At 50.7% G+C, this 12,663-nt stretch overlaps 1 protein-coding gene across 1 annotated transcript in view; it reads left to right on the forward strand.

The window, feature by feature from the left end:
* Window positions 1–261: 261 nt before the first annotated feature.
* Window positions 262–12,663, forward strand: part of FAM155B (family with sequence similarity 155 member B) — a 29,044-nt gene continuing 16,642 nt past the window's right edge. Inside the window, exon 1 of the mRNA XM_030306074.1 lies at window positions 262–1,228. Within this exon, the coding sequence (XP_030161934.1) occupies window positions 368–1,228 (861 nt within the window). The 5' untranslated portion in view covers window positions 262–367. The remainder of the gene's footprint in view (window positions 1,229–12,663) is intronic.

The following is a 12,663-nucleotide window of genomic DNA, read 5'->3' on the forward strand; positions in this document are numbered from 1 at the left end:
GGGAGCCGAGGGCAGCTGAGGGGCCCGACACTATGAGGAGTGCGGCGCCGCCGCCGCAGCCGCCACCGCCCCAGTGCCCCGCACCGCCCCCCGCCGGGACACCGGGCAGTGCCTAGCGGGCCGGGCGGCGGCGCCCAGACTGCGAGCGAGGGAGCGCGGGAGGAACGCGGGGACGGCACGAGAGCACCCCGCGACTCTGGCCTTGAGCGGGGCCCCGGGCCGGCTGGCCTGCCTCACCATGCAACCCCCGAGGTAGAGCCTGGACGGCGCCAAGGAGCGCGAAGCGGCGCGCAGCCCGCTCGCCCGCCAGTGACGGCCGTCCGGCCTCGCGCCTACCTGATCCCTCCAGCCCGGACCCCCCTGAAATATGTTCAGGGGCGCTTGGATGTGGCCCGGGAAAGACGCCGCCGCGCTGACTATCTGCTGCTGCTGCTGCTGCTGGGCTCCCAGGCCAAGCGACAAACCTTGCGCTGACTCTGAGCGGGCGCAGCGATGGCGACTGTCCCTGGCGTCCCTGCTCTTCTTCACCGTGCTGCTCGCTGACCATCTGTGGCTGTGCGCGGGGGCCCGGCCCCGGGCCAGGGAGCTGAGCAGCGCCATGCGGCCGCCCTGGGGAACCGGCCGGGAGCGGCAGCCGATGCCTCCTCGCGCGGTGCTGCCCCTGCGGCCGCCGCCGCCCGGCGAGCCCAGCGCATCCCCGGGCACCTGCGGCCCCCAATACAGCAACCTGACCAAAGCTGCCCCCGCTGCCGGTCCCAGGCCGGACTGCGGTGGCGTCCCAGAGCCCACGGGGCTGGACGCAGCTTGCACCAAATTGCAATCTTTGCAGAGACTTTTTGAACCGACCACTCCAGCCCCCCCACTGCGGCCCCCTGACTCCCCTTCCCGTGCCCCGGCCGAGTTCCCCTCCGCCAAAAAAAACTTGCTCAAAGGCCACTTTCGGAACTTCACTCTCTCCTTTTGCGACACCTACACGGTCTGGGACTTGCTGCTGGGCATGGACCGCCCCGACAGCCTGGACTGCAGCCTGGACACCCTGCTGGGGGACCTTCTGGCCGTGGTGGCCAGCCCGGGCTCCGGGGCCTGGGAGGTGTGTAGCAACTGTATCGAGGCGTACCAGCGGCTCGACCGACATGCTCAGGAAAAATATGACGAGTTCGACCTCGTGCTGCATAAATACTTACAGGCAGAAGAGTACTCAATCCGGTCCTGCACGAAAGGCTGTAAGGTAGGGACTGGCGTCCGCGGGCACACCACCTACCTCGGCGGCGGCGGCGGGAGCGGTGGCGGTGGGACCTGGAGAAAAAAGGAGGTCTCCGCCTTCACCTCTTCCCATCACCCCCACCGTTCACAGTAGAGCACTAAGAATGCTACCTTGGGACCCTCCCCAGAGAAGGGGCCTCAGGGATTCAGGTCAGTTAACTACCTGGCCAACTTCTATTAATTCCGGGTTTGGGCACCTTCGGACTGGGGCTTCCTGATGCCCCGCCCCCGCATGAGGAGGGAGGGGTCACGGACAAAGGGGTGGAAAGAGGGATCTGGCTCCCCAGTCTCCATTCTCAGCCAGTGGTGTCCCCTTCCTTACCTCGGCCGGAATTGAATGTCCTGGGACTGACTGGTGCAGGGGGAAGGCCAAAAGTGGAAGGAGAAATATTTGCCAACCTAAACCTCACCCTCTGGCCCCTGCCAATGGGTGAGAGGAGAGGCATTCCTGCTGGTGGGGCACCAGGCTCTATTGACCTTATATGACCTGAGGTGGAGCCCAGGGTTGCCTGTCTTGTCCCAAGGAGGGAACCTGCCAGGTCCTTGTCCCTGATAAAAGGAGTTGGGAACAGGGCACAGCAGCTTGTGGGAAGGCCACTGGAGGCTGGTGCATTACAAAACTCCCAGTGCCTTCCCAGTACACTGGGGTAGCAGTGGAGGGGAAGCTGGCTGTCTGGCTGCTAGGAACAGGCATCCAGAGGAGAGGGGAGGCCGCAGCAGAATGGGCCTGCCTAGGGCAGAGCTGGGTATGGAGAAACTTCTTGACCCTCAGCAGGGTCATTCTGGACAAGAGGTGCATGGCTGCTGTAAGCATTTGGGATGTGGTGCTACTGCCCTGTTTGCTCAGCCTGGCCAGGTGGCCTGCCTTGGGGAAAGAAGAGAGCAGCAAGGTCAAAGGGTCAAGTGAGGAGGAGACCAGGTGGGGTGGTGGCCTCACTCATCCTGGAGCTAGGGGCGGAGAGCTGGAGAGGGAGACAGTGACTCCTATCCTCACTTGTCTCCCTCTGAGGCCTTGGGGAGGGGCAGAAAGTGCCCCCTTTCCATGAAATGTGACCCCCGTGGACTTCTTCAGGGTTCCATGCTCTTCGTGAGCTTCTTAAGGATTGGGCAGGGGATTGGGGAGAAAAGGGGCAGCTCCTTGCTCCTGACTTCACTTTCTCCTCCTTTTTCCTGTTCTCTCGTAACCTAGCAGTCTCCCTCCCGCCTCCCTCTGCCTCAGCTGACTCACTGCCTCACTCACACTACCAAATGAGATATTCCACTTCTTAAAGGTGTACAGACAGATAGACAAACACACACTTCCATACACCACCACCACCACCCCAGGCAAAGTCATACAGAGATATAGAGAGATTGTCGCACCCACAAACAGTGCCATAGAAGCAGACACCGTGTCCCCCACAAGCGTGTCTCCCCACGATGTCAGAGACACACAGGCGGAAGAACTGTCACATGAAGAAGGACACGTTTTGTCATGTAGACAGACACACACCCTCGATGTCAGTAACAGATATACACTCAGTGAGAGCAGAGGGATGTGGTCCACTAGCAGACAGAATAATAAAGGATGTCTATCTTTGTGGCCCTCCCTCCAATCCCATGGCCCCAATCATTTTTCTTCTCCTCTGTCACCAGGATGCCTGAGAGACCACACCACAACTTTTTCCCATATTATAGTTGCCTTCAAGCTCTGTCTGATGCCACACTAAATAATGATCCCTCATATTACTTATTTTTACCAAGCAGTTTGATGTAGGAGAAAGGATGTCCTGGATTCAGGAGGCCTTATCACCTCCGCCACTTGTTAGCAGTGTGACCTTGGGCATGTCACTTCACTTCTCTGAGCTTCCATTTCCTCATGTGTAAAACGGGGACCCTAATCCTCACTCTGCCTACATCCTCAGTCTTTTGTGAGATTTAAGTGGGAAGAGATAGCTGATAGTGTTTTGTAATAATAATGTAACATCTGACATTGATGTTGTGCTTAGGGTTTTACCCTCTCTCGCATATATTATGAGATCACAACTGCCCAGGAGGATGGCAATACCAGCACCATTATCCCCATTTCACAGATGAGGAAACTGAGGTGCAGGGGGAATCCAGCAGTTTGTGTGAGGTCACTTAGCTGATGCGTAGGAGTGCCAAGCCTCCAACCTGCATGTTCTGCAGAGGAGCACAGGCATGCTTTTGCCTCCCATCAGGTTCCCCTTGGCTGGGGCCCTCCCTGCTCTCCTTTGTCTCCTTGTCACTGTCACTGTCTTGCTCTCCCTCTCAAGTGAACTCTGCCTGCTCTCCTGCTGCCAGCTGTGCTGGGAGAAGGGCAGTGCCAGCTTTCTCCTAGTCTTTCCCCCTCGTCTTCAGCGCTGTCTCCCTCAGCTGAGGCCTAGGCCCCCAGGACTCTGGATTGCAGCTGCATTATGGGCACTGAGGGAGAAGGCAGCCCTGCTCTGCTCCTACCTGCAGCCCCTCTCTCTTCACCCCACCATTCCACCTCTATCCCAGTCCTTTTTGCCAATTCCCAAGCCTGCCCCTAGGCTCCAAACCCTCCTGTCCAGCCCCTGCTCCAAAGGGGATCCTTTGGAGATGATGCCCCATCCTCAAAGCTTCTCCTGGGTAGAGAGCCTGTAGCCCAGGCCAGGGTGAAGAGGCTTCCTCTACTTCTGGAAACCAAGCTTGGAACCCCTGGTCCAGGGCCAGGTAACCGCCCCATTCCTGGGGCCCTGTCCTGAGTGTCTCAGTCAGATCTTTCCGGGGCAGCCCCAGAAACCCTGTTCTCTTTTTCGGCAACATTCTGCCCCTGTTTTGGGCCATGCAGGCCCCCACGAATCATACCTGTCCTCACTGCTGCCTGTGACACCTCCCAATTTAGTACCAGCTGCAACATTTCCTTAATGTGCGACTGACTTCCTCTCGCACAGTAGGGGATGTTAACTTAGGCAGGCCGCTGCCCACCCCCACCCTGACCTCTCCCAACCCCAGGCCGGTGCTCCACCCCTCCCTCATCTCCTTGTGCACACACCCTCCCCCTAAGCTCTTAGCTCCCCCTCCCCTTGGCCCTCACTCCCAGCCCTTCCCGTGGTTACTGGACAGCCACCTCACTCCCCCATAGTTCTCCCCCGTCCCAACCCTGCCAGGCCGCTGCCTGCTGCTGATTGCCTTTTCCCCCACCTCTGCCCCTTTCCTACTCAAAATTCAGGACGTTGCGACTACGGGGAGTGGTGGAAATGAAAACAAAACCCTGGCTTCTTCTTTCATAATTCTCATCGAAGAAGGTAAAGAATCCCAAGAGGACAATTAGCTCTCTTACAAGCCATAGGGCCACATAAGTAAAGGTTGGTGCCAAGGAAGGATGTGATAGTTCTACTCTATTCTGGATAGGCTTGAACCCACCTGGCAGACTGTGTGTGTTTCATTCTGGATCTCACACTGAGCAGGTCGGGAGGGGGCTGGAACCTGAGTTCTCCTGGACAGAGTTGAAGCAGCTGTTTCAACAGGCGAAAAGGAGACTCTGGAGGATATGGGCTCTGACTTCCAACCTCAGAAGAGCCGTCACGGTGCAAAGGAGGCATGTCCTGCTTAGCACCTCCCCCCCCCCCACCAGGGACTTTGTAGTGAGAAAGTCCTGGGTTCCAACTCAGCTCTTTTATTTATTACCTGTGTGACCTTGAGCTAGGGACTTCAACTCTCTGAGCCTCACTCATCTCATCTGTAAAATGGAGTGAATTCATCATAACAGCCCTGTGAGGTCATCATTAATGAGAAGTCTGCACAGTACCTAGGCCTGGCACATCAGAGTTGCCCAGTTAACAGCTTTTTTCCTTCCAAAGAGGGAACAGACTGCCTTCGAAGAAAATGAGCTCCCAGTAAATGTCTGGCCTGATTCAGGCAGACTCCTGGAGGAAATGCCGTGGAGATGACTCTAACTCCAGATTATGGGGGGAGTTGGACAGGTGACCTCTGAGGTCTGTTTCAGTCCAGAGTTTAGGCCCGTGAGCAGAGCCTGCTCCCTGAACAGGAGCCTCGGATGGGAAGGGCCAGAGAGAGGGGCCTGACACACAGAGGAGGGGACTGCCAGAGCCAGCACCTTGCCTTCTGCCCATACCCGTTGGGGCCTTGCTCTTCCTCCACTCTGGCTGGCAGCTGTTTCTGCCTCACTGCCTTCCTTTCTCCTCCCACCTGCCACAGCTTTCCTGCCAAGCAGGACTCCTGGGCTGACACTGATGCTGAGAGCAGGGAGCTCAGGTCACTGGGCAAAGGGCACATGCCCCAAGTTGGCCAGTGGTCCCTGTTGTCACTCGAGCTTTCATGCTAGGAGTGCCCCACAGTCGGCCTCCCTGACCCAGGGTTCTTGAGGGCAGAGAGGAATCCCTGGTCCGTGCTGGGGGTGGGGGGAGGGAGAGACAGTTAAGAAGGGGCCTCCTGGGAACCATGGGAAAGCCTCTGCTGGGGAGGAGTCTCTAAATCCACAGAAGCTCATTGCCCAGGAATGTGAGCATTGGGCTTCTGGGAAGAGAAGGGCCAGAGAAGAGGCAATGTGCATAGCTCAGACAGGGATATAGTGGATTTGACGTGGGAGTAGGAAAGTGACCTCATGCTGCCCACACCTCTCCAGACCCCTTCACCCCCATCCTGACCTACCCCCACCCCCACATTCTTCTCAAATTTTAGCCCACACCCAACCCACATACCAATGGCCACACAACCTTTCCAATCTCTTAGAAGATCATGCCAGAGCATTCACAAGCTGCACCCACACCTCACTTTCTTATCCCTACCCCTACACCTACACTCATCCAACCCCCACTTCTCCCAGCAGTTACGTCCATCCCCTCACCCCATCTCCCCTCCCACCCCACTCCCCTCATCACCCACCTCTACCACACACCCCTCCCAACTTTTACCCCATGTTCTTCCCCCCTCTGGCTCCTTGCCCTAACCACTCCCTCCTGCCACCCTGCACTGTACCTCTTTCCCTTGATAACCTCCATGCCCCCTCACCCCTTGCATCTCTCACACCCCATTCACACTTCACCTCCCTTATCCCCATCCGCTCTCCTGCACCCCCTTCCATCTTCTGGCCCCCTCTTCTGTCCTCTCCCTCCCTCCTCCTCTCCCTTTCTGCTTTCATGTCCTCCCTGCCTTCCTGCTCCCTGCTCAGGGTAGACATGTGTATGTGTGACATGCACACACACTTAGACACACACTCACATGGACACACAATCTTCTTCATGGATACTTCCCATCCTTCCCACAGGCTGGTGCCTGACTACTATAGTCACCATAGCAACGGGAACTTCCAGGAAGGATTCGCTGGTATCTCCTGAAGGTGGGGGTGGGGGGAGCTAGGTGGAGGAAGGGAGCCCAGCAGCCTCCCACCTAGTCTCATGGTCTGGCTGGAAAAGTCTGCTGAACACAGTGGAGGTGGGGTGAGGAAAGGGAAGACGGTGGGCGGGACTGAGGATAAAGGAGGGTCAAGGACCTCAGAACACATCACTAGCCTGAGAGGGTGCTTCTAAGTCATACAGGTGCCTGTCGTCTCCTCCCTAGGCATTGGTACCTCAGGGAAAGGACACACCCACCCCTCCGTGTGTAGGTGGGTATGTAGGAGGACATCTCAGGCTCAAGGGTGAGAGTTCGCCCTAGAAAGTCTTCTCCCTCAGGGCAGTTCTTTTGTGTTTCCACCCTCTGAGGCTGTTTACCTGCTGTCTGCCCAGGCAGACTGGGCATCAAACGTGCCTTCCACCCCCACCTCAGCTCTTGTCTCAGTTTCATGCACATCCCAGCTGCAGGTGTTTGCTAGAAAGCCAGGGGCACCTTCTGATGGGGTCTAGACAAATATGGGCTTCCAGAAGCACCATTCTCCAATGCTGACCCGGGAGGTCTCGGGAGAATGGGTATGTTGTGTTCCTGTGATTAGAGGCACGTACACCAAAGCTTATGCCGGTGGCCAGGGATGTGGGATCAGACTTTTCTCCCTAGGCATAAGAGGGGGTTCAGAACAGCCTGAATTTTTGACACCTTGAGCCAGGTAGGTGCTTAGAGGGGAGAGCAGGGGCACAGGCAAGCTGCAGCTGGCCCTGGGGAGGGAAGGAGTTACTACAGACTAATAGGGGCTGCCAGGACCAAAGCTCCTGCTCAAATGGATTCTGGAGAAGGGAGCTGGAACCTGAGCCACAAGTCTCTGGGCTAGAAGGCTAGGCAGACTGGTGCCAAAGCAGAAAGGGATAAGAAAGGGAAAGGGGGCTTTTGAGTGCCTGGGAGATTACAGGGGCTTTATAGGTGTCCATAAACACATTTACATCCTGACAGTCATCCTAGCAGGTGGGTACTATCATTATCCCTACTTTACAAATGAAACAACTGAGGTTCAGTGAAGGGAAGTGACCAACCCATGCCACACAGCCCAAAGGTGGGGGGACTGGGATACATAATCAGGTCTGTCTGTTCTTTCTCCAGAGCACACAAGTATAAAGAAAATGTTAATGGTGTCCTTCAGCTGTCAGAAACAATGCCCAGGTGGCTACTGAGAGTCTGGGCTGCAAAGCCACACTGACCTCAGAGGAAGTCCAACAAGGCCTCTTGGCAGCTTGGGGTCCCCTGGAGTCGCTCAAATGCAAAGTGGGGATCCACCAAAATCCTCTTGGCTTGGTACCCCAGTCTCTTGTCCTTGGGACCCAGCAACAATCACCAGTACCCTCTTGGGATAGTGACAGAGGATGGGTGCCAGGAAGGGAGGTGTTTGCTGCCTTCTTTTTCCGTGGGCTCTACAAAAGAGGTGGGAAGCACTGGGCTCCCCTTGCCTGGAGGGAAGGTATCCCCTACATTCTCAGCCTCACCCACTAGAAAGACCAACCAGTGCAGGAGGGGAGAAGGTCCTCCTCAACAGGCCTAGTGCAGGCCTGAGTCCCACCCAGCACCTGCTGGGAGAGCTGGTAGGGGAAACAGTGAGACCTTGTCACCCCAGAGCCTGATGACGCCTGTCCTGAGCTTTGGACACCTAGTTCCCTTGCCAGTGTTTTGGTGAGCCCTGGCCTGGGATGGCTAGGCTTCTCTGGGGGAGTAGAAGGAAGTGCCAACTCACCAAGTGCTGCTGCAGAGAGACATGTAGTGGTGGTGGGGGTTACCATTGTTTCCTGTCTTCTTATTTGGTTTTCAGCAGATAGCATGGCCACCTGGCAGATCTGTAAAAGGTGAATGTATCTGCTTAGGGTTAAACTCAACTAGAACTTCTAACACCAAGTGAAGCTTCCATAATTATAGACTCAGAGTCTTGCAAAAATACCCCTTTTTCCAATTACCAAAGACATGCTCTTTGAGAAATTTTGAAAATAGAAGTACAATAGGTAAAAGGACCCAGAGACACTCTTAATGTTATAGTGTATCTCCTCCTAATAGGTCTTTTTCTGGCATATATATTTTTTTAGTTTTTCCATTATAGTAAAATATACATAACATAAAATTTACCATATTAACCACTTTTAAGTGTACAATCCAGTGACATTAATTACATTTGCAATGTTGTACAATAATCACCACTACCCATTTCTAAAACATTTTTATTCTCCTAAGCAGAAACTCTATAGCCATTAAACAATAACTTTCCATACCTCCCTTCCCCAGCCCCCAGTAACCTCTATCCTATGTTCTGGCTCTGTGAATTTGACTATTCTCAGTACCTCATCTACGTGGAATCATACACTATTTGTCCTTTTGTGTCTGGCTTATTTCATTTAACATAATGTTTTCAAGGTTCATCCATGTTGTAGCATGTGTCATTCCTTTTTATAGTCAAATAATATTTTATTCTCTGGATATACCATATTTTGTTTATCCATTCATGTCTATGAGTACTTGGGTTGTTTCCACCTTTGGGTAATTATGAATAAAGCTGCCATGGACATTCATGGACAAGTGTTTGTGTGGACATATGTTTTCATTTCCTTTCATCTTTTGGCTACTGTGACTAATGTCGTTAAGAACATTGGTGTTCAAGTATCTGTTTGAATCCTTGCTTGCAATTCTTTGGGGTATATACCTAGATGTGGACCTGTTGGATCACATAATTCTATATTTACCTTTTTGAGGAATCACCACACTGTTTTCCACAGCAGCTGCACCATTTTACATTCTTCTCAGCCGTGCACAAAGGTTCTAATTTCTCCACATCCTTCCCAGCACCTATTATTTTCCATTTTTTGAGAATAGCCATCCTAATAGATAGAAGTATCTATTTTTACATAGTTGAAATCATAGTTGTTCACCCTGCTCTTTTAAAGTTACTGTTAAAGTTATGCCAAGTATCTTTCCATGTAATTAAATATTAGAAAACATCATTCTTGATGAGTGTACAATATTCTATCACAGGAATATAGTGCAACTTATTTAACTAGGCTCCTATTGTGAGATATTTACTTTACTTCCAACTTTTACTATTACAATTAATGCTGTGATGAATATCTTTGTTCACAAATCTCTGTCAGATCTATGATTCCTTTTTGTAATAAATGCTATGTCAATCATTTCTTTATTTCTCTACTTTGCTGAGTTTCTTAAATCACAAAATAATGCATACTCATGGACCAAATCTAACAATACAGAGGTTTATGCCCTGAGGTCATTGATGTTAACAATTCCATGTGTATCCTTCTGCCCCTCTCTCTGAGCTTACATAAACATTTGCACACCAAATGACTTTTTCTTTCCTTTGTTTTGCATACAAATGGGAGCATAAACATTAATTCTGCAGGATGAACATTTGGGACTAGTCTAACACAATCAAAGAGTCCTACTCTTTTCAAGGCTCTTGACATACAAAATTTCTGTCTTACCAATTTCTTTCCAGAAGGGTTATATCCATATCTAGTTTATATCCTTGCCACAAGTGTGGGACTAATTTACCACCCTTTTCCAGTATTGAGTATCATATTTTTAAAGCTTTACTAAGTTGGGGTTGAAAAAATGGCAGAGCGTTGGCTTTTAATTTGCATTCCTTAGGTCAAAAATTTGTTTTTCTTCTTTGTAGGCCATTTGTATTGCCCATTTTGTGAATTGTCTGTTTATATCTTGTGTTTCTTTTATTGATTTATATGTACTCTTTTATATGTATGAATGGTTTTAACCTTTTTCTGATCACATTTGTGTCAGTTGTTTTTTTCATTTGTTATTTCAATCTTAGAGCTGAAAGGAGGGAATGGAAGGAAAAGAACTATCCCAGGCCCTTAATTCTTACATCTACCTTGGGAAGTGCAAAAATATGTATCCCTGTTTTACATAGGAGAAGACAGGTTCAGAGAGGTTAAGTAAACTAGCTCAAGGTCATTCAGCTAGTAAGAGTTGGAGCTGGGATTTGAATCCAGGTCAAATCCAGGGATTTGATTGCCAGAAGGCAATGGTACTGCCCAATCTGTGCCAGTACAATTAAACTATAGGTAAAGCTTTGTGCTAGTTGCCTTGCCAACATAATTTATAGAAAGGTAAGGATAGGTGCTTTTATTATCTCCATTTTGCAGGTGAGGAAAATGTAGATCAGGGAATTTAAGTCACTTGCTTGAGGTTTCATAACTGGTAAGAGCAGACCTGGGATTTGACTGCAGGACTGAGTTTAAAGATGTTTGACCCTGTCTTCTCCTCATACATGCTGCCTCCCTAGGGATCATCATCTTGGATCCAAACTAAGGCCCAGAGGGGAAAGTACTTTGCTCATAGCCACATAGCAAATTAGTGACTGAGTCCCTGCCTCCTTGCAGGTGACTTGTCCAAGTTCACAAAGCTAGTACTGGCAGAGCCAGAGTCTGAACCTAGCTTTAGCTAACTCTCCATCTGACTTAAGCAAAGGCTTTGCAGTGAAGAACATTTATGGGGCAACCTGGGTAGGAGAGATTAGGTAGAGTGCCCTGAGGCCTTTCTGAAGGAATGGACTCTTGCATTGGAATCTTCCAAGGCAAAACTGTTCCAGAAGCCCCTAAATGATAGGACCCGGGACAGGACAGCTAGTGTCCATAGCCAAGAAAACCTTTCTACAAGGAGACAGCCTTCCCTTCACCTGCTGCCAAAGATTAAAGCAGAAATAGCCTTCAGCTGTGGGTAGGAAGCTGGTGGGTTTGGATGAAACAAAGCAGTAGTTGCTTCTTCTCAACATCTCCATCTCCTAAGGTGTGTGTTTGTGTGTGTGTTTAGAGGAAAGTGGGAAGGGAGTGCTTTGATGGGAGAGTGGAAATGGTCATTTGTAGCCCCTAGTACCCAAACATTCTTCCCTTCACATCCCCTTACAAAGAAAACCTTATTCATACAAGAAATGGGCTGCATACACTGACTTTAATTTTTTTCAAATTTTTAAAATGTTTTTAATGTTTATTTATTTTTTGAGAGAGAGAGAGAGAGACAGTGCAAGCAGGGAAAGGACAGACAGAGAGGGAGACACAGAATCCAAAGCTGGCTCCAGGCTGTGAGCTGTCAGCACAGAGCCCGATGTGGGGATCGAACTCATGAACTGCAAGATCATGACCTGAGCTGAAGTCAGTGGCTTAACCGACTTAGCCACCCAGGTGCCCCTAAATACACTGACTTTGGAAAATCACTCTCACATCCAGTCCTAGAGATCTTTCCCCAACTTGACCTGAAATTCTATCAAAAAGATTTAAGTAACCAGCTAATTATTTTAATTGTAATAGTGAAATGGAGAGGTACCAGCCAAGGGGCAATATGGGATATAAGAGCTTGGGCACTAAAGTCCAGGTAAATCTGGCTTTGAAATCTGTCTTCTCCATAAAATAATTGCTGAGATCTTGAACATTTTCTTTCACTCTCTTAGAACCTCACTTTCTTCACACTTGAAATTAGGAAACAGGGTCATTGTGATGCTTAACTGACCTACAACATGCTAACCTCTTAAGACTACAGTGCCTATGAGATAGAAAATGCTCATGAAATGGTAGCCACCATTATTATTATTATTCACTGTGTGACCTTTGGCAAGTTATGTACACTCTCTGGTCCTTCCTATTTCACCTGTAAATATGTCTCCACCTCAGGGGGTAGTTTGAGGATTCAAGGAGTTAATAAATGCCAGTTGCTTAGAACAGAGCCTGACATATAGCAAGCACTTAATAAATGGCAGCTAGTTATTATTCTTACCTTAATTAGATGTGTTTAATCCAAATGACTGTTTAATACCCAATTGAGATTGACAACACCAAGATGGACTGCTTAAGAGATGGGAAAGGTAATTTGGGAGCAGGTGAAGTATCTGGCGTGGGAGTGGGAGGTTAGGAGCCAGAAGGCAACTGAAGAGATTCTAGAAGTGAGGGCACAAAGACATGCTTAGGTTGAGGAAGAAAGAGGCAGAGATGGAAGGACTCCAAAGCCTTGATTCACCTCATCCCTAGAGACCAAACACAGCTG

Source organism: Lynx canadensis, chromosome X, assembly GCF_007474595.2.
Source record: "Lynx canadensis isolate LIC74 chromosome X, mLynCan4.pri.v2, whole genome shotgun sequence".
NCBI classification, from domain to species: Eukaryota; Metazoa; Chordata; class Mammalia; order Carnivora; family Felidae; genus Lynx; species Lynx canadensis.